General features: G+C 36.9%; 1 protein-coding gene across 1 annotated transcript in view; it reads left to right on the plus strand.

Moving 5' to 3' along the window:
* USH2A (usherin) overlaps positions 1 to 27,253 on the plus strand; it is a gene marked incomplete at its 3' end in the record, with an annotated part of 798,897 nt that overhangs the window by 367,289 nt on the left and 404,355 nt on the right. The window contains exons 31-32 of the mRNA XM_081297837.1: positions 9,312 to 9,425; positions 11,393 to 11,554. Of these exons, the coding sequence (XP_081153963.1) occupies positions 9,312 to 9,425; positions 11,393 to 11,554 (276 nt within the window). The remainder of the gene's footprint in view (positions 1 to 9,311; positions 9,426 to 11,392; positions 11,555 to 27,253) is intronic.

Consider the following 27,253-nt stretch of genomic DNA (forward strand, 5'->3'; position numbering starts at 1 on the left):
AATATAGTATATAAATATACTACCAAGCATTCTCTCTGCAGTAAATTGAGACTTTTATCAAGGACACACTAATACAAATGGGCTTATTATTTTTAATTAGCTTCACTTAAGAAGCAGAGAACCCAAAATAACAGTGATTTAACCAATAAAGTTTTTTGTTGTTGTTGTTTGTTCACTACAAATAGTCACTGTAGAGGTGAGATGCTCACAGGCCTGGGACCTATCCACTTTATCTTTTTGCTATACCATTCTTAGTGACAAGTTTTCTACCTGGCATAAGTTTCAGCCACCCATTCAGATTTCCACCCAGTAGGAAGGAAAAATGGTTGAAGACAGATGCAAAAAGGTGTATTTTGAAAGTTGTCCCTCCATCTCTGCTTGCATTCTGTGGTCAGAACTGAGTTATAAGCTATACCTACCCTCAGGTCATGTTGGGAAATGTCCTAATTCAAAGCAGGCATTTGCCCTGCTCAAAAAATCTTTTTATTTGAGGAAGAAGAATGTAGTATACGATAAAGACCAATTAGTGGTCTCTGTCACCTGCAGCAAACATTAGAAGGGATGGCAAATAAAAAAACAACAAGTTTGTTTTGATGGTATTGTTAAAAGATGAATTTTGAGGAAATCTTTGTTAAGTTTTTATAATACTCTATAAACTAATATTCCATATTTGTAGTTTATTAAAAACTATTTCTTTAAATGTAAATCTTAAGAGAAATTAGTCTGAAAAAATCCATACTATGAAAATATGGCCTATGACATAAATAGTAAAAAATAGAAATGATATAATGTTGCTGCTTAGCTAATGTAGAAGAATTTCATTAGGTAATGCAGTGTTGATGAGTTAATAGCTTTGTTTTACTCTCCTGAATACAAAATGTTCATGAACTACTTATGTATTGTGAATTTCTTATAAGAGAATTTGTTTTTTCCCCTTTCTCTTTTTTTACAAGCTATTCATTTTAAAATATAAGAATTTGCAGGACTGGATTTGGATTTCTTTTTGGTAACACATAACCTGGTTAAAAATGACAGTAAGGTATATATTCTGTGATAAAGTGGTAATCAACTAGGCATGCCCATAACATTCAATACAAATACTTTAAGATTGTCATTCAGATTTGGTTAAAAGAGAGAGAGAGAGAGAGAGAGAGAGAGAGAGAGCCTAGTCACTCTAATTGTCTGTTTTCCACTTTTATAATTTTATTTGTATTATATTTAGAATGTATAAAAAAATTTTATATAATAAAAGTCCAATGTAGTAGTCAAATAAGCAAGTATATATGCCTTCAATGTTAAACATGTTAGTTAATTATATAAACATCAGGCATGCACACACACATACTCAGACACACCCGTGTGGAGTTTCTTATGTGTTGGTATTTTTGTAAAAGGGAATAAGAATACACAGTTGCATGTTTGAGGTAACGATCCTTCTACTTTCTCTTTGTAGACAGTAGATTTTAGTATTAAATTTGAACCTCTGAGTACATTTTTAATCAACTATTGGCTATGAAAAGCAAACTATTATTTTTAGTAATATTTTGTCAATAGATTTCTTTCCTTCTTATTTACCTGGGGCTTTGATCACAGGGGAGGAACAAAGGTCAGAAGGTGTGGGTTCTGATTTGGGCCCTAGTGCTCTCTAGCTGTATAGATGTGAGCAACTCTGTCACGCTCTGCCCCACAGCAGCCCCTTCTCGATGGGGTAATACCATCAAAGGCTTGTAGCAGGGAACATGGGACACTGGTCAGTAGCGGGGACTTTCGTTTCTTTCTTTTCCTCCTGTCTCCTTGCTCACCTCTCTGCTTAGTCAGGTCCAATATTCTATGGAGAGTCCCAATGATGTCGGTGTCTGCCCTTCAAGGAAGATAAAGAGTTACCTTCAAATTTATTTAGAATAAAAATGACAGGGACTCTGTAGTTCTTACCATGAAGGCAATGATTTAAAAATTGAGGTTAGATTTAAACCTGCCGAGAGAATCTTAACTGGAAAATGCTTTGAGGTCAGTTAAAATCACTGGTTAAACCATGTGTTAAGACTGGGATTAGGCCCTATATTTTATAAAGGAAATAAAAGAATATTATTTTTCCTATTTATAAACATCAAAATCAGCATAGTCTTTGACCCAAGGTGTACAATTTTCTGTGTTCCCTAGTGAAAGTTTTTAAAATGAGGTCAAAAAGTCCATTTGAAGGAAATTAAATGTAAGAAAAATTAGTTTTAAATTTCCAAAATATCACCTTGGTTTCCAGGTGTGTCTGCTATTTCATCTTTCAGGTAAAATGAAAATTGGCTTTTACTTTATAAATACTAACGATCCTTATTTTTATTTTAAAATGCTACCAAAACCACAAAAACAACACCGACTTCCTTGGCTACTAAGAACCAGAAAAGAAGCATCCTGGGTGTGTTTCCACATCTCTCCTAGATCATTAAATTTTCATCCATATTTAACAAATGTCATTATTCAGTTTCATGGGGTCACTGTGTCAAAATGTCTGTGTTAGGACTTTAATTTATTTTTCAAGGGTCCTTTAAGTGGGCAGAAAGCATGGCACATTGGATTGATTTACTCTCTTTAATCCATCCACTCGGCTGGTTTGCGATGTATACTTAAAAATTAGAATTTATCAGGACTGCAGCAGAAACCTGAGCCAGAAAGTTGCCTTTTCTTCTGGTCTCCTCCCTGAGGCCAGTTTTCTTTGATAGGGGTGGGTTCTTCCATTGTGTCTCCAGGTACATAGCAGCTCTGCCCGTGTGGTGTCCCTTACCAGATGGCCCTCTTAATAAATGCCTTGCTCTGGCCCACCCTCACTTTCTTGATCCAAATGTGAAATGCCAGCAAATAAATAAGAGCATTGCACTCTGATGAGTTCTCTTGAGATGGAGGAAAGCCCTGGGGAGAGGAGAGTAGAAACAGCTTTTCTGTTTGCTGTGACTGCTCCTAATTACTGGCCAGTAGGTAGAACACACCACTTAGATACTATAAAAATAAAGAGAGAAAATAAATCCTCTATATGATTCCAGATGACTTTGCTAATATGAAAACATTCTTGGATTGTTGGAGTCCATTTGATATATCATGCGTGATCTTTGCAAGGGGCTCCCTGACTTTGGACTCAGGGTAGACAATTGCTGTGTGCAGATTTCCCCGCCAGACTCAAAGTGCAACGGAAATGAGTGGGTAATGAGAGCAGAGCAGCCAGTTCTTTAATTGAATTAAAAGCTGGGTGACATCAATGCAGACACCTGTCCAATTACAGACAGGCCAAGGTGTTTACCATTGCTGTACAAGCGATTCGAAGATGACAGAAATCTTTCCGCCCACAGATTAACATAATGAAGGAGAACAGATTACAGTGGATGCCAGCCAAACACCTAGGTTGGCAGCTGGGGGTGGGGCAGGGGAGGGAGGAGGAGTCTGCTGAAGTATGTAAATAGAAATGGAGCGTCCTTTTTTTTTTTTTTCCTCCTCTCCAAAATGTATTTGGCTTTTAAAAGGATGCCAGTTTGCTTTGTGTCTCAGGCTCGGTTTCCAGGCAGAGCATTTATACTTGTCTGCATTTAATCAGAGAAGTTAATCATAAAATTTCAGCGTCAAAGCAGACTGCTCTGTTGTTCCATGCTTCTCGGCATCCAGGGTCCTATTAGAAGCACAAAAGCTTATGCAGCTGGTGTCAGCTCCACGATGATGATTTTCTCTTACGTAGTAGGGCTGCCTCCAATTATTGATATTCCTCGTTGGTGCCTTTGAAACTGGAGATTAGAACAAAGGAAAGAAAGTGTTAACGATATCAATCTATCAATCAATTGCCTGTTACTTTGGAGGCTTCCTGGAAGGGGTAAGGTGTGGTGGGGCTCTTATGAGAGGGCAGTAGCCTAATAGCACTAAGAGAATGAAAGATCTTCATATTTTCAGTCAACTATCAAGTGCCAGTTTTTTGCATAATAGTAATAGCCATATAATAGCTGATGAAGAAATGGGCATGTGAAGAAGTATATACTCTTTGCATTCTTGGGAATCCTGTCAATCATTATGAAGGACTTTTATGTTGCAAGCTTCTCCTGACACAGATTCTTCCCTTCTGCTAGGTGGAAATCCTCAGAGTGCAGAGTTTGGAGCCATATGCAGAAATGCAGAAGGGTTCTTAAATTCCTACCATGATGTATTTCCTTCTCCTAAAAGATGTCCTTCCCTGCTCTTTAAGCTTGGACTTTCTGTTCCCACTGTGGCCCACAGGACTGCAACTCAAATAGAATCTACTTACTTGACTTCAAACTCCCTTGGTGTGGCATGTCAAGATTTCTCAATGTTAAGCATTAATGCAAAATGCATTATCGCTTCGCAGTGAGAGTTATGGTCCTTCTGGTGCCAATGATTTTAATCCAGATACCAATGCTCCTGTGTTTCATGGGTTACTAACACTTTTAAGACATCAATAATGCTTACTTTATGCTTATTGAATGGTCTTTTTTTTTCCAGCTTGCCTTCTTCCATTATCAAGAAAGACTGGCAGGTTTCCTGACATGGTTGGGACCATTTTCTGATTTCACAGAGTTTTGTGGCTGAAAGGGAGTTTCAGAGGTCATCTTGTCTGCCTAGTGATAGGAACACTCAAATTAAAGAGAAAGACTTTTCTGTGATAACTCCCAAACAAGACATTCACATCCAAGCCAATCTTCAAGTTCTCACTGGAGGAATAGACTTTATAACGACTCCAAGTGCCATAAAGGAATACCACCCCATTTTCTCCTATTGGATTTTCAGTGGACACATTATTTATGTCTTGGATTCTTTTGTAAATATGCCATATGGTATATTTCTCTGTATTTTAAAAATAGAACACAGACTTTTGGTAACCTTAGGTTTTGAAAATCAGTCCTTCATTAAATATAGGCCTCTTGTCATCTTAGCCTGGAAAGTCCAGATCTGACAATTGTCCCTGTCCACTTCACATGTATGCAAGCGTTCTGCTTTCTGTATTAATCTGTGTATTACTGTTATCATTAGGGCCTTTCTAGCTCTAACATTTTCTTATATTAAAAGCTTTGTAAAAAATCATTTGTCTTCTAGAGCACCGTTCTAGAGGAAGATCAAGAAAAATTGATAAATGCTTTTTGATGTTATTTTATTACCATAGTAAGTTTCTTTTCCAACAGAGTATATAATCTAAGTATCACTTTGATACCTAAGGCAACGCCATTAGAAATAGTCACTCAAGGATCTCAAAGGAGATATCCAAGAAGGGCTGCCTTCCTCTGTCTTAGAGATAATGTACTTTTCTTCCTTCTTTGATAATAGAACAACTTTTTACAGGTATCAACTTTAATCTATCCTGGTATAAACACTCCATATTGAGAACCAAAGGAGACCAATCACTTGTCCTAGAAGATAGGATGGCTTCATTATTATTCTGGTTGAAGAGGAGCATCCATTTCCCCTGCCCTAATACTTCACTGTAACCTGCCGAGAAGGGAGAAAATGCTGGATTGTACCCTGATCTTCTTACTGAAGTTGATAATACTAGCTTGTATTTAGGGGAAATTCTTCAGTTGGTTTGACCAACTTTGTTTCTGAGTCATAACATGATGGACAAGTTCCCCCCCTGGGAAAGAAATGGCACTCCAGCCTCAGAAAGGACAGCATGTTTTTTTTTTTGAATGTATGATTTATGTACTATCCAAAACCTTCCACCTGGGATCCAGAATTGGCAAGAACCAAAACATCAGCTCTCTTCTCCCTTTTTTTCTTTTTCTTTTTTCTGTTCTCGGCTTTGCAGCTCTCATTTCTCAGTGTTTATTATTGTTTCACCTGGCTTGAAGTGGGAAATGTGAGCACTTTGATAAATGGCCTGTAAGATGATCTAGTTTCTCTCTTCTTTCTTTAAAAATCATGAGATCTTTCTATGAAATATAACTTGGTAATCTTCTCTAACAAAGCACAAAACTGGGGAAAGCACATTTACTGAGAGTTGTATTGCCTTAGTGAATTTCCTTTTAAAATATTGTCTTTAAATATATATACAAGAAAGATCATATAAATGCCTCTGACTAAATTAAGGTGAGAATTAATAGAGGAATTTCATGATACATAGATGCGCACAAAGAAACTCCTCTAGTGAAAGCAAGGCGGGTTGAATGAAACCTTGACGATCATTTAGTGCATTCGAAGTCAGTATCTGTTTGACATGATCCGTCTTAGTCTACATTAATACCTTTCCTGATTAGCTGATAAAACAGTTGCAATGCCAATATAGCACTTCAGTTATAATCAGAGAAGAAATAGTGTCTCAGGATAAAGTAATTTTTAAGGCCAGACTGCAAAATTGTGAAATAATAGAACCGCTTTTATGTTTCTCAATGATAATGTTACCTGGATGTGTGACAAACCTTCGTGCTGAGGATCTGAGATCACCAAACTCTATACAATCATTGTGCCTTTTTGGACACAGTATTCAAAAGCCTCAGTTAAGGCATGTTCATCTGTGAAAGGCACTGCCTTTTCCATATGCCATCTAATTCAAGTGATGAACAAAGGAAACTAACCTCATATCCCATCATGATTTTATTTGCATGTATCAAAATTAAAAGTTTTATTTACTGGATGCTGATTCATTTCTTTATAGTGTGGCATTATACTAATTCAGGTGATGCAAGTTGTCCTATTTAGAATCTTACAGTAGGTTCCAACTTGCCAACAGGACATAGCAAATGCCAAAGATTTTCTAAGGATACAATGGCTAGAATGTATATTGTCCTAATGCCTCTGATTGGAGCCTGCAACTTGAATATCACAGTAGAAGCATCAAGAATTGGGAATACAAATTGCTGGGGTGTAGCTCACTGGTAGAGCACTTGGCTACTATGCTCAAGGTCCCCTGAGATGGGGATAACACAGTCATTATCTCAAAGAGACACTATTAAGGTTAATGAGTTAAGGAATCTAGAAGACTAGACACAGAGCTATGTAAGTAGAAAGTTTATGCCAGTACTGCAAGAGTGAGCATGAGAGAGAGAGAGAGAGAGAGAGGGAGAGAGAGAGAGAGAGAGAACATTTAAGAAATAGTTTAGAATGTTGTGTAGGGATTGGGACATGTTGAGTATGATGCCACAGTGAGACATCCAGGTGGGGTCAGTAGTCTACAAGTGGAAATGCAGAAGGAAAGCTCTGTGGAGGTGTGAAGTCTGTAGAAAAGCAGATGATCACTGACAGGTGAGGTTTCATAAACTAACAAAGGTATGTGTTTCGAAAAAGGAGGAAGCCTGAGGACCCCACCTTGTGAAACACGAGTTATTTAAGGGACTGTGAGAACATACAGTGAGTGTGAAAGTGTAAGGGTAGTTATTTGATTTAGTATTTAAAAGAAGACTAGTAATCTTTGAAAGATAAAAATCACCTAGTAGCCTAGAGAGACAGAAGTTGGGTTGTACTAGTAGTGTGACTTGGACTGACACATCTCTGCAGTAGGGCTCTCCATCTTACATAACTTTGTGTTGATTCTTCTGTAGGCCTAGCCTCAGTAATCTTGATAGTGACCCTTTTAGGTAAGCATTGAATTATCCCCATGTCACAGGTGAGGCCTGTGAGACGTCTGCAAGTTAGGGTCTGTATACAGAGGAGGAAACTAAGGCACAGTGCTCAGAACAACCTGCCTAAGCCTATGAAGCCCATCACTAGAAAACAGGCATCTGTGTGCAGGGATTCTGGCCTCAGTGACTGTGCTTTTCATTACTACATGATGAGGCTGTGTGTGTGATAACGTTAGCTTGCTTTTAAGATATTCTTAAAGTGAACTCAATGCAATTCATGGTCTGGGGGATTCAAGAGGAAATGACAGTCACAGTGGCAGGAAGGAGGGAAAGCAGAAGGTATTGACACAAGGGGGTTTTGAAATTAGAACTGAATTTGGCATAACATGGTCACACGTGTATGCATATTAGTTCATTGGCTTGCTGTCTTCTTTGGCCATGAGCTGAGCTGACAGTGCCAAGTGGATGGATATTTTCATGTAAAAACATGGCAGAAAGGGTTCAGTAGCCCAAGGAGAGGCCTGGGAACTGCTGGAATAGAGACTTGAAGGCAGTGTGCAGCATTGAGGGCAAACAGAAGGTGCCAGAGCAAACAATGACTTACCTTCTTGTCTTCATTCTGGCTCTTTGCTGTTTTAATTTTGTAAATTTTCTAATCGGGGAGGGCAAACACAGAAACATGTATATTAAAATTTGTGTTTGAGTGATGCAAGCTGTCAACAATATTGGCACCTTAAAACAATAATATATTCTCTAGGCTATTGAAGGTTTAATCAATAAAGGGATACCAGGAGTGGGACTGTCATTTTATATGAATGATGACAGTCTCTGGTTAGGATTAAAGCTTGCTCTAGAAAAGTTCTTGAGAAAAACCACTGGTGAGAAAATGCACAAATTATATTATGGGTAGTTGTTTAATTCACAGGATTAACTAAATAAAGAACTTCTGCCTTGATTATGAACACCAGTAAACAAAATGTGTTTTTATTTCTACAGGTACTTTGAATTGATGAACAAATTTTATGTATCCTCCACCCAACCAGGTTAATTCAACACTTCCATGTGCAATACTTCCATTTAAGACAGGTGTCTTAATTAAATAAACTAATAATTTTGCAGGTAGAAGTACAAAAGCATAATTATCTAATTTGCTAATTGTTCAAATATGCTAATTTGCATATTTGTTAACTGCAACATAAACAAATAGTTTGTATATGTGTATCCTGCCGTTAAAATAATGAAGCCACTCTCTGGAGTAACATTTCTTAAAGTATGTTAATAGACACTGCCATAAAAAGGATTCCTTCGTTAAATACGGCTGAAAAATGCTAGATTTGAGAAAATTGAATGGTTTTGTTTCTGTGGGAGGCCTGGGATCTGGAATGAGATAATATGCATCTTAACTATTGGATACATTGTGGCTGTGTTTCATGAGCTATGTGTAGATCTGCACCCCCCTCCTTAATGGGGGAAATATCAAATACTGCTTTAAAGCTGTCTTAACAATAAGTGGGTCTCTCAATTTTTTTCTTATGGGTTACCCCATTCTGCAGTTGGTAGACAAGCAGGAAAATGAATTGAGTCACATGTTTTTGTTTTCTATTCCCTCTCTCTCTGTCTCTTTCTCTCTCTGCTTCTCTGCCTCTTTATGAATTTGTCTCTCTTACACACACACACACACACACACACACATACACATGTGCACATGCACACACAAGCCTTTAGAGATGCTTACAGTAAACATGCAAACCTTTTTTGTCCCCTCTTTTATTATAGGCATATTGACAGGCTTGCTACCCTTCAAAAACTATGCAGTAACCCTAACTGCTTGCACTCTGGCTGGCTGTACCGAGAGCTCACATGCATTGAACATCTCTACTCCACAAGAAGGTAAAGTAATTTCAAAGGTCTTGACTTCCACATTTCAGTCATGAATAATAAAATAGGAGAAGAGCTAAATGCTGCAAGGCCATTTGCTGGAAAACCCCAACCTAATTTGATGACAAAGTGCATTGCCAGGCCATAATTGCTCCATTTTTTGGGGGGGTGCGAAAATGAATCAAACTCCATACCCTTTAATGACATGCATCTTTAATAGCTGTAATGCAGATTAATGGGCTTTTTAATTGCTGTTACATTGTTCATGCAAGAGCCTTGTCATTAATATGAAGCATCTGAAAGATTAATGAAAGCTTCCTCATTTTACTATGGCTCAGAAGTAAATCTAGAGACAGTCTGACTAAAAAGAATTGATTGTATGGCACAGTATGAAATTGAGAATCAAACGGTTGATTTCCATGGTCCCTTTTAACTGCTAAACACCAGCACAGGCAACAATTATTTCAGTATGATGGAGCCTCCAAATGCCAATTGAGGCATTATTAATCACTGCTCAGTTCCTTCCGACATAAGTCTCACTTTTGTTTTACTTGCAACTTACAAACTGTTGGAATAAATTAATGTTTCAGAAAGCACATGTTAAGAAGGCAGTGGGAAAGAGAAAATATTTTAGCACTCTGGAGTTGAAAGCTTTGCTCAAGCATCTGAACCCATCACTTCAAGAAATAACAGCTCTCAAAACATTTGAAGCATTGTTACTTCATATTTCTATCTCCTGGATGAGAGGAACCATACATTTCTTATGCTGTCTAGTTGTGAAGTTATTTAGGAGATTTAAAGGCTTGATCTCTAGGGAAAAAGAGTCCATTGGTCTCTCTCTTTTTCCTCGTATCCATCCCTCCACTCCTCCTCTTTCCTCTCTCCCTCTTTTAAATCCTTCAACAAGCACCATTTGCATAGAAGATATTTAAGAAAAAGAAAGAGATCTGTAGCCAAAGCAGTGGCAAGAAAACAGATTTCGTAAAATCCTTTTTGTGACACTTCTTTTTTTCTGTTTTATGCCTGATCTAACCAGATCCCTCTAATCTGGGCTACATCAGCAGTGACCCATTGTTAGTATTTTCTCAGTATTTTCCCCAGCTAGTTTACTAAAAATGGCATCTTTTTTTCTCAGTGTGTCATTATGTCTGCTGGGGTACATGATCATCACCCCTTTTTGCATGTACTTCCACCAGCCTTCATTGGGACAAAGTGTCCCATATCTCATTACTTTCTGTTCATCCACTCCACCCTCTGTCTAGATTTTGCCTGGTCCCCTTCACATCTATTTCATAGCTATGTCCCAGAGGGAATCCTTACTCATTCACTTCACATTTCCTTGTCATTATTTAAAGAATTCCAAATTTTCCAAAAAATTATTTTTATTTTATTAAATAATGTTTGTATTTAGGGTCCATTTTTGAAAACATTTACTCTATTTCTTTGACCACTATGTAAAATGAACAAATCTTATTTAAAAAAAAAAATGCCTGCAGTGTAGTTTCTAGATATAATTAATTCCATTGGTTGTCCCTTTTCTAGCTATTCTGAAAGTTTTTGCAGAGATTTTTAAAAACATCTATTATGATCTGCTGTCAGGATGTTGCCTATCTCAGATCGTAAGCTCCTCGAGGCTAGGGGCACTCTGTCTGTTCAATTTGCTTTAATTGGCACTGTCCCACATAGACATTATGGGTTAATAATACTTTTGGTGAAGTAACACAAATGTCTGTCAAGTGAACTACTGTAAGGACTCCCCATCCATCACTGATGCAAATTCTCATAAATTCAGGACAGTTATTTAGCACTGTTCCTAAAGCAATTACTGACAAGCTGCCCACGAATCAGGAACATTTCCATGCAAGGGATTTCAGGTTTATTTCATGATTTATGGGTTTGGATCTAAAAAGTTTGAGTTAGAAAAGTAAACTAAAATTAGACTCTATAAATCTTTTTCTTTTCTTTTTTTCCTTCTATAGCACCACAAGAGGTTGAGCCACCAGTAGCTAAATCCCTTCCCAATTCTTTGTTACTTTCCTGGAAACCACCCAAACAAGTAAATGGTATTTTAACTCAGTACTCTTTATATATGGATGGGAAGGTGCTCTATTCAGGCAAAGGAGAGAACTACACAGTCAAAGGTAAGACTTCTGTCATTCTCTGTTAATAGTTTTTAATATGCCAAATAACTATACTGTGAAATTATGTGAAAATGTTCTTTTTTTTTTTTAAATTGAGTTACTTATTTTTGTCTCCTCATAACTATTCCTGTTTCGTGATCTTTAAGATCATATTAGTATTATGTCATATTAGGGTAAAGCCAAAGCTGGAAAAATATAAAAAATTGCACATGCTGCCTCCTGGGTCACTTCAAGGTTTGTGTTCTCTACTGTAGTACCCCACCACCACGCCTTCCCTCAGTCCCTTGCACCACTATGACTTTGCTCAGATGCAGAGGAGACCTTGGGAATAGACCAGCACAAGGGCTTAGCATAGACCACTCTGTCTCCCTCTAATCACAGGAGTGCAGCTGGGCCCAGTGTGGTCCACTTCAGTGCCAGATCCAGATTGGACCAGTGATGTCCTTTCAACAAATTCACAATCATGTGGCTAGCTACCATAAGATCCTCATTCATGTGGAATAATCTTAACACTCAGGTTCGTGTCACTCACTGTGGTCTGAATTTTAAACCATTTGAGAATAAACACAGTATATAGGCCTGATCATATAGACAGTGAAGTAAAATAAATTGTTGGAAAGCTTTCTAAATACAAGGGACCTACATTAGGTTTGTCATTTGGTGTCTGCACAGGGTTTGTATTTGTATAGTACTTATAATGTCCTATATAATATGACTTTATATACTCTATTTGTCTCTCGGGTTAGATATTATTAATCAAATATTGATTGATTTAAAAACTGAAGCCTAGAGATATTAAGTTCTTTGTGAAAGGGCACGACAAGTTAGAGTCAGAGGTAGAATTAATTATGTATGTATTCACTCATTCACATTAATGCCAGGTACCAAGGTTACAACAGGGAAGCAGCCAGACAATGCCCTATCGTCTTGGCACTCCCAGCTTCATGGGGACACATTTGGATGTTGGAATGAGGCACTGATGGAGAGTCATATTCTCAGCTATATTCTTTAAGGACCTTAAAAGGACAAGAGCTATCATTTTTATTTTGTTCATCATGGTGAGAGAGAATTCTGGAGCATTTTTTCTATACAGTGGATGTTCTTACTCCCATTTTACAAGTGAGGAGACTGAGGCATACAGAACTTGTGCTCACACAGTCTGTGAGTAATAAACGTTGACACCAACCCTAAGTCTAGTGAGAGTGAACTTGAAACAAGTTACTTAACTTCTCTGAGACATGTCTGAATCTGTAAAATGGAAATAACTACATTCTTAAAAATTTTCAAGAAATTAGATTGTATTAAAATATATATCATGTTGGCACTTGATAAAGTTGATAAAAATAATTATTATTTTCTGTAAAGCACAGAGTTCAAATTACAAGCTGAACAATAGATTAATTTTACCCTAACAAAATTGGATCATAAGATTAAAGTTGATGGCATAATTTTAACTAAAAATTATAGGACACAGAAATTATTTTAGAAAAAAAATGATTATTATTAAAGTACAGCATAGAATGAACTTTACATATGCATTAATAATGAGTACACAAAAATCTTCTGGAATCAAAATATATCATTGTGTATAATGGGGTATTGTACCTTGTAGACCTGGATTAACTTTTCTTTTGAGGAGAATTCTCTAATCCCCCAGGTATGACTTGAGTATTCCCCTATATTCACTTAATATCATTATAGCCCTCACCATTTTTTTTTCGTTGTTGTTTGCATTGTTTTGAACAAGATTGCTTGTTTGCTCTCCTAAACTATAAGTGTCATAAGGACATGAGCAGGTCTGCTTGGTTCATTACTGCAACTCCAGGACCTATCGCAGAGTAAGCAGTGAATCCATGGTGTTGGAGGAAAGAATAAAGTCTCTGGACTCCTAGGAACAACATTAAACAAAAAATAGCAAGGGGAACTGGAAGTGGGGTTTGGAATAAAAGTGGCAGAGAAAAGGGAAATAAAAAGTAGCAACTTAGCTAAAAGAACAAAGTGAATGCTGAATTGGTCCTCTAGGAAGTGATTAGCTTCAATATCACTCACATCGTCTTTTTCCTAGAAGCTTCATAGCTTCTCAAAAACATCCCTTGTCTCCCAATAGCTTAAGATATGAAGTGTGTTGAGACTTCAGTATTGGTCTGAAGGAGGGAACTAAGCCTGGAAAGTTAAGATGGACTTGAAAGATGTACACCACTCTCCTAATCTACTATCTGGATAAATGAAGCCTAGACAAGTCAAGAAAGTCTAGTCAGTAATTGAAGGAACTCATTTAAATATAGGTCCATCTGGTCCCAGAGTCCATACTTTTCTTCTCCATACATTCTTTTGTTGGACATATTTTATTGTGGTGGGGACCATAACAATGTACCTGATTGTAAATCACAGAATGCCATTGTTAGTGGGCTGGGACTACCATTAAAAAAAAAAAAAAGGCAAACTGTTTGGCTTCAAAATAAACTTATTTCTCACTGTTTGGAGGTTATAATTCCAAGTCAAGGTGTCAGCAGGTTTTGTTTCTCCTGAGGACCTTCTCTTTTGCTTGCAGATGGCCACCTTCTCACTGTGTCCTCAAATGACTTTTCCTCTATGCAAACACATCCTTGGTATGTCTTTTCCTGTTTCTGTAAGGGCACCAGTCATATTTGGTTCCCACTCTTGAGAGCTTGTTGGGAGGTTCTAGCAGTGGAGCATAACTACTTATATACTCTTGACCAAAGAACAATCCTCCTCTATCAGGGAAGAGCATCCTCTTTGCCTGAGTGTGCAGCTTTAGGAGGGACACATATGGAGAAGAGGGAGAAAGGGGACACTGCCCAGCCAGCCAGATCAGCTGAATCAACCCTGGAGACCAATGGGATGGCAAGTGTCGTGGCCAGATCACCTACGTCCCCTCCTAGGTCCCAACTCTTATTCCCTCATTGAGTCTTAATTATCCCTTTAAAAGCCCTGTTTCCAAATGCAGTCACTTTGGAGGTTAGAGTTTCAACATGAGTTTTAGGGGGACACAGTTCAGTCTATAACAGCACCCTGAAGCAAGTGCCTTTGCTATAGCATAGATCAAATGCCCCCCTTTCTGCAGAGACTCTCAAATTGCATTAGAGATTAATAAAATTGCCTTTAAGATCCCATTCAAACTCTAAGGTTTTATTCCTATGATATGCACTAAATTCAAGTCACTTATACCTTCAAAGTTAATCTGTCCACTAGGACTCATAGAAAAGATAGAAGAGAAAACGGAATCTCCCTGACGGAAGTTATATGAGGAGAAAGTGGTAGGCTACTGCTTAGCCACTTAAAAGGGCTTTAGTCTGTATATGTCACATTCCATCATGATGTATAACTATGATGCTATTGGTACTCGTTGCTTGTCTTTGTGTTGGGGTTTCTGTGACCTAATATCCTTCCCATGTTGAGTGGTTTGAGAATGGAACTTCCACTAGTGAGACGGGTGCTATCAGGAATGGTGGTAATTTAGGTCCATTTAAATGGATCACTATAGTGCTGAAATGTCTTTTCACAGAATCACTGAGAAATGCAGTCTATTAGACATTTATAACATTTTTAAAATTATAAAATTAATAATGAAAGTAAAATATATTTATTGAAGGTAATTTAAAACATGCAGATACTAATATCTTATTATTCTACAACACAAGAAGAAACTCTAATTATTTGAAGTGATTCCCTCTAGTACTTCATTCTTTTTATTTTTAGGGCATTTTAAGGACTTTATCTTTTTTAATTTTTTATTTTTCCTTCTTAGTTTTACATGACAGCAGAATGCATTTCAATTCATCGTACACAAATGGAGTACAACATTTCAATTCTCTGGTTGTACGTGGTGTAGAGATGCACCATTCATGCAATCATACATGTACCTAGGGTAATGATATCCATCTCATTCCACCATCTTTCCTATCCTAATAACCCTCCCCACCTTCCCTTTGCCCAATCCAAATTTCCTCCATTCTTCTCATGCCCCACTCCCCATCATAGATCAGCATCCACTAATCAGAGAAAACATTTGGCCTTTAGTTTTTTGGGAACTTTATTTATTTTAACAAAATTGAGCTAGATCTCATGTATATTTTTGTACCCTTGCATATTGCCTTACTGTAACTATATTCCCTTATATTTTTTAAAGAATGTTTATTTTTTTTCTAAAGAGAGAGTGAGAGAGGGAGAGAGGGAGAGAGGGAAAGAGGGAGAGAGGGAGAGGGAGAGGGAGAGGGAGAGAGAGAGAGAAAAAAATTTATTATTATTTTTTAGTTATCTGCGGACACAATATCTTTGTTTGTGTGTGGTGCTGAGAATCGAACCTGGGCCGCATGCATGCCAGGCGAGCGCCACCGCTTGAACCACATCCCCAGCCCAGAATGTCTATTTTTTTAACCTTTATTTAATTTATTTTATTTTTTATGTGGTGCTGAGGATCAAACCCAGTGCTTCACATGTGCTAGGTGAATGCTCTACTGCTGAGCCTCAACCTCAGCCCCTCCTTTATAATTATATTTTAAAAACATCAACCTTCATCAAATGGATGTACATTCATGCATTTCACACTTGAGCATTTATCTCTATTTTAAATATATTGTGATAAGTTTTATTATATATAAATCTTTATTTGGTAGGTTTTCAGAAGGAACAGCAATCAAAGATAGTGAAATTTTATAGAATATTTGATAAATGGTATCACCTTATTTCCAGAAAAATTATCACAATGAATGTTTTTTAAATCTTTGATATTTTTGACAAGTAAAAATATCCTTTTATTTATTTGCATTTTCAAATTCTGGTTATATTGATAACTTTCCTGTGTGATTATTAGCCCTTTATATTTACTTTAATTCATCTGATCACACTCATAATAAGCATAAATTTAATACTAGTAAGGGATAATTTTGAAATTTCATCAACAGCTATGTTTCATATCATTTTCCCTGGTTATCATCCCATCATTATTTAAAATTCTTTGTCTTCTACACTATCAAAAACTTCCTTAATAACTTGGTTTAATGTCCCCTTCTAAATATTCAAAGTGTCAACATTTTTTTTGCACTCCTCCACTTATATGTGGTTTCCTTTTGAATCTTCACATAGCGCCGACATCCTCCTGTTATTTAGCAAATGGATCTGGCTGACATGGTGGATATAGGAAAGAGCACATGCATTTCAATCCAGAAACCACTTAGCATCTAGGTGCTTTGAATTTTTTTCTTCTTTCTCTTAAATATGAAGCATTAAAAGTCAAAGGCATTGCTGCACCTTGAGTTAGTACAAAATATATTTAAAAATGCATACAGTTCAAATTTTTGCCTTGCATAGGCCATAAGCTAGTAGTATGCTGGGTCAGTTCTGACACTGAAAAATGAATCCAGTTAGAGAACCTCCCGAAGGCTGTTGATGTTTGCTATAATAAATAGCACACACTTTAAGTCAAACTTTTTCATTCTGTATTCAAAGGTAATGGATTTTTCGTAACCATAGTAACCTTGGTGTATTTCTGGATAAATACATGAGGTATATACATTCTAGTTTTATTTTTGAATATAAACTACCACATTATGTATTACTAATAATATGAAAAATAGGATGTAGGTTAGTATAATGACAGCTTAAACTAGTATGCATTTTTCTTCTGCAAAAAATAAATATTTATCAAAAGTATAGGTTCAATTAATTTTTCCCCCAGTTTTGTGGTATTCTGGTGGTGCCATTTATCTTTTTTTGCAAGATCTCCATTAATCTCTTATTTCTGTCCCATAACAGATTTTTAAGAATTTCGAGGCAAAAACAATTGTGCTTTAAGGCTTATGATTAAAAACATTATTGAAATATTGAAAAACCTATATTGATATCACTAGTAGAGCTATTGTTGGCCCTTTATGATGTGTGTATACAGTCTGTTCATAAATAGGGAGAAAGAAGGAACACATTGTGAGATTGTTCAACATACTAGGATGGTTTCAAAGTTCAGGCTAGAAGCGTCCTGATTGATGATGACTATCCAAACTGTAGCCAACCAGATCATTCTCATTTTAAATGAGCACCCTACCAGAAACTGGCAATCTTTAAGAAGTTTGTGAGATGTTTCAGAAAAGCCTACAAAATTGGGGGGAACAAGAATAGCAAGATGGTGGTAATAGAGAGAAGTGCCTATCAAATATGACGAGAAGGTTGACATAAGTTGTGGTTTCTGCTGAGAACAGAAGAGTAATACCTCAGAACAGTTTTATTTTGACTACACAAATTGTTTTTGATTAACATAACTTAAGCCCTTGTTTTCGATAATTTCTAGAATCTCAAAGGGGTAAAAGTCAATAGGGACTCTACTGGGAAAAAAACTGAACACTTGACACCAATCCACTTTACACATATGTGTTCAAGTATATCATCTAAATAATCTATAGAAGTCTTATGATTGAACATGAACGGCTAAATCCTAGAACTAATGGTAGCACCTTACCTTTGCTATTTCATCAGGACCAAGGTGTCTAGCAGTGAGACTGAAGCAGTCAGACATGGATAACAGCACATATGGAATGTTGGGGATTGGGGAGAGAAAGGGAGAAAAAAAAAAGGGAAAAAGAAGAAAGGGAAGAGGAAGGAGAGGAGAAGGAAAATAGGAAAAATAGCTAAAATTCTGATGAAGTCAGAAAGTCAATAAGTCTTTATATCTTTAACCAACTCAAAATGCTAAAACTTTTTTTTTTTTTGGTCTTACTTGGTCAAGGTCAAAAAGAACAGTGTATAAACAGCAAAATAAAAATGCTCATCTTGAACCTTCCAAATACTTAAGTCTTACGATGAGAAATTTATTGAAGAAGAAGTTATATTGCTTATGGCACAATAAAATGCATTTAAAGGTTAGGTACTTCTAACCAAGCGTTATAAGGAACCTTATCAACACTCTACAAATTTGAGCTAAATTATATTCATTCATGCTGATGGTTTACAATCGGTCCTTTCATAGCAAAATAAAACTTCACTTTAGCCTGGATGTTTTCTGTAATTTTGCAGTTTTGAATACCACAATGCAGTACCTGGAAAACACTTCCCTTATATAATATCGCCAAGGGGCGTCCTGTTAAAATCCTTGTGCTTTAAACTGTAGGCCTTATTAATAAGGCAGAGCATGTGAGGCTTTTCAGGTAAGGCTATGATCTCATCCATGAGTCACCATGTGCGCTTTTTATGTCACAGACAGAGCATTAAATTACACAAAGCCTAAGAAACCTTAAGGATACAGGGGGAAAGAGTTAAGCTATAAAAAGAAATTATATTTTTCAGAAGCCAAGTTACTAAGCCACTCCCTCTGTGACCAGAAAGTCCTCAATAGTTACACAAGGCTGGGGATAGTATGGTGGCTTAAAGCACAGCGGATGGTCTACTCTCAAGAGTCAAGTTTATTTGGTAACAAGGGGTCAAAAAAACGAGATGGCTTGTATGGAACATTTAGCTATCACTTGTGCTTACCGTAAAACAAATACAATCAAAGTGTCATTCTTCTCTCAAGTTGCTCCTATGTGCACCAATATGGGGAGAAAGAAAACATATTTAAATTTGTATTTTAAGATCTGTGCCTAAATATACTGATGATTTGTTAACTGAATTGAGGACTATTATGCTCTTAAATGAGAGGAAAGGACTCTGTTTGAAGGGATTTCCTAGGGATGGTGGGAATGATGTTCAGTTAGAAAAGCAGTAGAGCTAAATGCTGAAAAAAGACAATGGATTGTGTCTGTCCATGGAGAGCTGGACAAACAGGAACTGTCTATTATTATTTATTTAAAACTCTTAAGTTGTGACTTTCCATAGAAAAGTGAATGCAACTTACGGGTACAGCTTGATGAACATACCTATGGAACCACTGTCCAAGCAACAGCTCCTAAGAGCCCCCAAACTTATGTCCTCAAGTCTTGAGTGTTAATGTGGCATAGATTCCCTGTGCTGTCTTTGCACTTACTGTGGCTAAAGTCAAACACCGTATCTCTCTTTTCAATGACTTCTTTCAGAGAATGTGGGAGGGAGAATGAATCAAGGGAGCTGTCTTTTTATTGTATTATCTACATCCTGAATCCTCTGACCCCCCAGCAGTTGCTAAGGTAGCATCTGTGGTTGAATTCCTACCTTTCAGAAAGCCATTAAAGACTTATAAAATGAAGCATCTACCTCTTCTTCAAGCCAAGCTGGGAAATAAGTATAGAAATGTTTTATCTATGCAATTAAAACTCTGCTTCTTAAGTTCACTGACCTGTGCATAACAGCAAAAATTCCAAATCTACCATTCTAAATGTCCAACAATGGAATATTGTGTGACCATATAGCTTACAATACTTTAGATAAATATTTAATGTAGAAACATGTGAAAAGCAAATATTTTAATAGACTGTAGTATATGAATCTGTTTTATCCAAAAATAAGTGTGTATACATCTGTATATATGTGGATGTGTATGTATGCACATACACTTGTATATGTAGAGATATACACCAATGTACGATTATCTCCTATTAATGGGGTTCTAGTGCTTTCTTTTTTTTTTAAAAGGGAGTATTTTTATTGTTAAAATTCTCTGCAGTGTGGACATCAGAAATAAGAAATTTTTTTGGTATTTTTTCCCAATTATAATGTATGAGATAAAATTTGTGTAAAGGACGGTCATCCTAGGAATCTGTTTGCACTTACCTATTAATGCCTACCTTCTAGTTTCTCCAAGTCTTTATCTGGATATTTAATCAGGTTGATCAACTTACTCATTCCCTATACCTCTAGCACTATATGCTACTATCAAAATGTTATACATACCTGATAATTTACCTCAATTCCCAGTTTCTCCTTTGAGTCACAATTTTTTTGTGTGTCATTTCCCTACATATTTATCATTTTAATATAGTCTATCTTATAATATTAATTTATTTTTAAAGAGAGTAAATCTTGACTCCATAATAAAAATACATGGGCATGTAGTATAATTATTATGTCACTCATTTTTATAATCTTTATATAGTATCTATCATAAAGGAAGAAGTATACAGTTAGCATCTCACAAACTTTTATTGAATTGAGTTGAAATGAATTAAATTGAAAAAACACTGAGAATCAGTAAATTAATATTTTAGAGTAAATAACAAATACTGATGCATAATTCAGAGGTAATTAATATGCTAAACTTGGTAAACAGTTTTAATGAGGTAGGCTGTTCCTGTAGCTTCCTCAAAATTTTCATTTAATCACCCACTAGGTAGAAAAAAAAAACCACTTGTAAGTTTGCTGGGGCTGCCATAGCATAGTATTGCACCTGCTTAGCTTAAACAGCATTACTGTCTCATAATTCTGGAGACAAAGAAGTCCCAGATCAAGATGTTGGCAACATGGGTTTCTTTGAAGTCTAAGGGAGAAGCTATGCCATTCCTCTCGCTTGGTGTCTGGTGATTTGCTGGCCATCTTGGGGGTTCATTGGCTTGTAGGTGCATTAACGCAATCTCAGCCTCATCTTCACATGCTGTTCTTCCTTTGTGCTGGTCTGTGTCCAAAGAGTTCCTTTCTGTAAAGACACTTGTGAGAATGGATTAGAACCCACCATTATGATCTTATCTGAACTACCAATTGAAAGGCTCATCATGCCAAATAAGGTGACATTTTGAGGTTGTGTGGCCTAGGACTTCAACATATGAATTTGGGGGGAACCCAGTTTAACCTGTGACTGGATGTATGAATATGTGCGTTTGATGATTTGATATTCTAAAATTTCCTCCAAATTCCTTAAACCCATTAGGGAAGATAAGGCATGTATTTCAAAATCATTTTGAAAATCTATATATCTCACCACAGTAAAAGTGAGAAAATAATCATTTTGGTCTGAAATAGTTCATTCAATGAGTATTATCTGTTGATATAGACTCTCAATAATTTTTCAACATCTTCTAAGCATTGAAGATACAATGGAGAACAAAAGGTTCAAAGGCCTTGTAGGGAATGGTTTAATAAGTTCTCATACTCTTCATGATTTATTTCTTATTTTGATTCAGATTGAGAGAGGGTTAGCATCCTCTGCTTTATTTCTACTATATATCACTCCACGTTATTACTTTTCTGTCTTCCTTTAATATTCACCAATACCATAAGATCCATGCTCTTAACTAAACTTTACCAAAATCCTGACTTGTTTCTTGATTCAATAAAAACTTGACCCCCTAGATTTCCCCCCTCCTTCCTTACTATAGGATCTGGCAACATTCTGTGTGGTTTCAACTTCCATCTTAACAATTCACTGGACAGCTCAGTCTCTCAGATGCTTTATGGTCTAATCAACAGGAAGGGCCACTGTGCTTTTAAGTTACTTGCTCTCGTTTTAATATCTGGGGCCTTGCCATGACCTAGAAATGCTCCATATTTAACACAACCAACCAGTTCAGATATTCCACTATCCCCCAAAAACAGTCACCAATTTTTTCCAGTTATTTTGGTAATTTACTTGTTCTAAAAATATTTTTGTTTTTCTTTAAAACTGTCTTAATCACTCAACCCTTCCCCATCTCTCCCTTAAATCCTGTCTTTCCCTCTCTCCTAAGCTAGCTCCATGGTATACAACTTGAAATATTTCTTTTTTAATTGTCTCTACTCTCTTGTACCATCGTTATTACAATAAATTCAAATGAAAACTCATCAAATATAGATAAATCTAATAGTATTTCTCGAGACTATGCCTGAAGTCCTGAGCTCAGTGGGAATAAAGTTGAAAAGCATGCAGATGGGTGGCATTCTGATATCTGATGTCCTTTAATCTCCAATAGACTTTTGATGTTTCTTGATCACCTTCCTTTTTTTTTAAGAGAGAGAGAACTTTTTAAAAATTATTTATTTATTTATTTATTTTTTAGTTTTCGGTGGACACAACATTTTTATTTCATTTTTACATGGTGCTGAGGATCCAACCCAGCGCCCCGCGCATGCCAGGCAAGCGAGCTACTGCTTGAGCCACATCCCCAGCCCGATCACCTTTCTTTATTTCTCTAATCTGCTTTACTTCCCATTCAGCATGACCAATTCTTCACTTATTGTCAACAGCTCTTCACAGGGACCTGGCTTAATCTTAGTAGATGACTTTACTGAACCTCAAATGGATGCACTTGGATGGGATTCCTCAACTTGCTGTCATGAAGCTTATTAGCTTTCCTAGGTCAGAGTCAATGCTTCCTTTCTCACTTAGGAAAAAAAAAAAGAAAAACAAGTGTCCATTTCCCTGCAGGTGGCTAATCCCCCATGAGATTCCATCTTCTCATACCTTGGTGAGGACTTCTTCATCAGTTAAACTTCCTTTTCTGCATGTTTACCTTTCGTCTCCTACTAGCTCCTTTCATCACTATTTCTATAGCCTGACACATGTTAGTCAACTTTGTGTCACTGTGACCAAATTACTTGACAATTAATTTGTTTCCTCATGGTTTCAGAGTTTCAGTCCTTTGTTGGCTGGCTCCATTTCTTTGAATCTGAGGTGAGGCAGGACAATATGGCAGAAGGGTGTGTCAGAAGAATGTCAACTTAGCAGCTAGGAAGCAGGGAAAGAGGGAAAAAGAAAGAAAGGAAGAAATGAAAGGGAGGAAGGAAGGAAGAGAGAGTAAAAGAGGAAGGAAGGAAAGAAGGAAAAAAGAAAGGAAAGAAAGGGCCAAAAAGAAGATAAAAACCTTCCAAGCTCCCCTCCTCCCTTCCCCCAACTAGGTTCCACATCCTAGTATTCCAGCCAGCTATTAATAGATTAAATAATCTCATTAATGGCTTAACTCACTGATGAGGTCAGAACCTTCATGATCTCATCGTTGCCTAAAATCTCCACCTCTGAACCTTGATGCATGTTTTCCATAGATGAAGATTTGGGGGACATTGTAGATCTTAGTCACAACACATGTAGTTGGGAGTGGCAAAAAAAAATTGTGTTTTCTGAATCCCTCATCCAATTCCTGGCCCCAGCCTTGCCTTTCACATGTTGACATTCCTCTTACAATGACTCACTTTCTTTGTTTCCTTACAAGAGTATTAGTTTCTAGAATTCTGCTATAACAAAATATCTAAAACTGGATGCCTGAATACAACATCAATGTATTCTCTCAACTTGTTCTGGAGACTAGAAACTTGAAATTAAAGTCTCAACAGGGCCATCCATCCTCTGAAAACTGTTGGGGAAGATCCCTCCCTGCCTCTTCCAGGTTTGAAAAGTTACTGGAGATCCATAACATTCTCAGCTTGCAATTGCGCCTCTCTGATCCTGCTCTGTCATCACCAAGAGGCTGCCCTCCCTGTGTCCAAATTTCTCTCTTCCAGCCATACAGGAATTACAGCCCACCTTGATCTAGTATGATCTCAACTTAACTTTATGATATCTACAAAGACTATTTTCAAATAAATCATACTCACATGTACCAAGGCTTAGGACTGGAATATCTCTTTGCGGGAAACATGATTGAACCCATGACTCCTACATTGTCTCCCCAATGACTTCACCACTCAACTGAAACTGTTCTTTCCTAGGCTGTCGAAGTCCTTGCTTTCCCCAATTCAAGGACAAGGTGGAGGCCTTATAATTAATGATCCTGGACCTTTCTTCCCTTGATGTCTGTGACAACATACCCTCCCAATTTCCCAATTATTTTTCCAGGTCTGGTGTAGTCTCTTTTATCTCCACCCACCAACACTGGTTTGTCATGGAGTTCTTGGAACACTCAAGCAGTGTCCATATAACAACCCAGTAATCCTTATATTTACAAGGAGTTACTTCTTCCCAAGCCGTGAACACTTCTAACTCTAAACTGGGCACTCTTACCACAGGCAGTTTTGCTCCACCTTCCTAAAACCGAAATCTGTTTCATCTACACATCTTATCAACTTGTTCTTTGTCCTGCCTCTCATCTTAGGAACCAGTAATACTATGCATTCTTTTGCTTGAAAAGAAAACCACAGATTTAATCTTGGAGTATCTCTCCTTCATCCCTCATATCTAAATTAAAATAAAATCCAAATGCTTTACATTGGCTTCTAACACTTATTTTCTAACTCTTATCTTCTTTCTTGGTCTTATTTTAGTATCCCCATTTCCATGTATTTCCACATTGCTATCCTTATATCTTTTCTGGTTTTTTTTTTTTTTAAATGCAAGAAGTGCTTTCCCACTTTTCTTCCCTCTGACTGGAATTCACTTTTTCTAGTTCTTTCCATGGCTGAATCATTCTCTTCCTTGAGTTTTCCAACCTTATGAAAACTTCTGTGTTAGTTAAGAGGGGGCATGGGGTTAGTAATGATGGTGGAATGTGATGATCATTATTATCCAATGTATAGGTATGAAGACACAAATTCATGTGAATATACTGTGTATACAACCAGAGATATGAAAAATTGTGCTCTTTATGTGTAATAAGAAGTGGAATGCATTCCACTGTAATATATAAATTAAAAAAAGATAACCCTAGATGAGGTAAACACACACACACACACACACACACACACACACACATTTCTAATTGCAGAAACACAATAGAAATGGATAATTCCTCCTTTACACAGTCATTCAAGGACACAGGTTGATGTAGATTCTTTCATATTTAATATGTGACTTTCACAGCTTCTCTAGAGTTACCTCCATTGCTACAGTAGATGTGGAAAGAGAACAAAGGATCATTGTTGGAGATTTTTATGGACCAGGCTTGGGAACAAAGGTCATATCCCCACCTACTTTCCAATGGCTTTAACTCGATCTCATGGGTCCATTAAATATAGGGGAAATTGAGAAGTCAGTTTAAAGCAATACTCACATATTAGATTCATGTGTCTATATGTCAGAAGTTTGGACAAACTTCCTAATTTGGTTACTAGAGTCCTATGCTGAAGGCCTGATTCTGGGGGACTCCAATAAATCAAGTCCAACTATTTGCCCCCAAAAGAAACAGAGAAGATAATGGTGAAAAGTCATATGATCTGCCCAGATTGAGTCAGGAAGATATAGACGACCTAAACAGACCAATAACAATAGAGGAAATAGAAGAAACCATCAAAAGACTACCAACTAAGAAAAGCCCAGGACCGGATGGGTATACAGCAGAGTTTTACAAAACCTTTAAAGAGGAACTAACACCAATACTTTTCAAGCTATTCCAGGAAGTAGAAAAAGAGGGAGAACTTCCAAATACATTCTACGAGGCCAACATCACCCTGATACCTAAACCAGACAGAGACACTTCAAAGAAAGAAAACTACAGACCAATATCTCTAATGAACCTAGATGCAAAAATCCTCAATAAAATTCTGGCGAATCGGATTCAAAATCATATCAAAAAAATTATACACCATGATCAAGTAGGATTCATCCCTGGGATGCAAGGCTGGTTCAATATACGGAAATCAATAAATGTTATTCACCACATCAATAGACTTAAAAATAAGAACCATATGATCATCTCGATAGATGCAGAAAAAGCATTTGACAAAGTACAGCATCCCTTTATGTTCAAAACTCTAGAAAAATTAGGGATAACAGGATCATACCTCAACATTGTAAAAGCAATCTATGATAAGCCACAGGCCAGCATCATTCTGAATGGAGAAAAATTGAAGGCATTCCCTCTAAGATCTGGTACAAGACAGGGATGCCCTCTCTCAGCACTTCTGTTCAACATAGTCCTCGAAACACTGGCCAGAGCAATTAGACAGATGAAAGAAATTAAAGGCATAAAAATAGGAAAAGAACTTAAATTATCACTATTTGCAGATGATATGATTCTATACCTAACAGACCCAAAAGGGTCTACAAAGAAACTATTAGAGCTAATAAATGAATTCAGCAAAGTGGCAGGATATAAAATCAACACGCATAAATCAAATGCTTTCTTGTATATCAGCGACAAATCCTCTGAAACGGAAATGAGGACAACTACTCCATTCACAATATCCCCCCAAAAAATAAAATACTTGGGAATTAACCTAACAAAAGAGGTGAAAGACCTATACAATGAAAACTACAGAACCCTAAAGAGAGATACAGAAGAAGACCTCAGAAGATGGAAAAATATTCCTTGTTCATGGATAGGCAGAACTAACATCATCAAAATGGCGATATTACCAAAAGTTCTCTATAAGTTCAATGCTATCCCAATCAAAATCCCAACAGCATTTCTTGTAGAAATAGATAAAACAATCATGAAATTCATATGGAATAATAAAAGACCCAGAATAGCAAAAACAATGCTAAGCAGGAAGTGTGAGTCAGGCGGTATAGCGATACCAGACTTCAAACTATACTACAGAGCAATAGTAACAAAAACAGCATGGTACTGGTACCAAAACAGGGGGGTGGACCAATGGTACAGAATAGAGGACACAGTAACCAATCCACAAAACTACAACTATCTTATGTTTGATAAAGGGGCTAAAAGCATGCAATGGAGGAAGGATAGCATCTTCAACAAATGGTGCTGGGAAAACTGGAAATCCATTTGCATCAAAATGAAACTGAATCCCTTTCTCTCGCCATGTACAAAAGTTAACTCAAAATGGATTAAGGAGCTCGATATTAAATCAGAGACACGGCGTCTGATAGAAGAAAAAGTTGGCTATGATCTACATACTGTGGGGTCGGGCTCCAAATTCCTCAATAGGACACCCATAGCGCAAGAGTTAACAACTAGAATCAACAAATGGGACTTA

This window comes from Spermophilus citellus (assembly GCF_964194105.1).
Source record: "Spermophilus citellus genome assembly, chromosome: 6".
Lineage (NCBI taxonomy): Eukaryota > Metazoa > Chordata > Mammalia > Rodentia > Sciuridae > Spermophilus > Spermophilus citellus.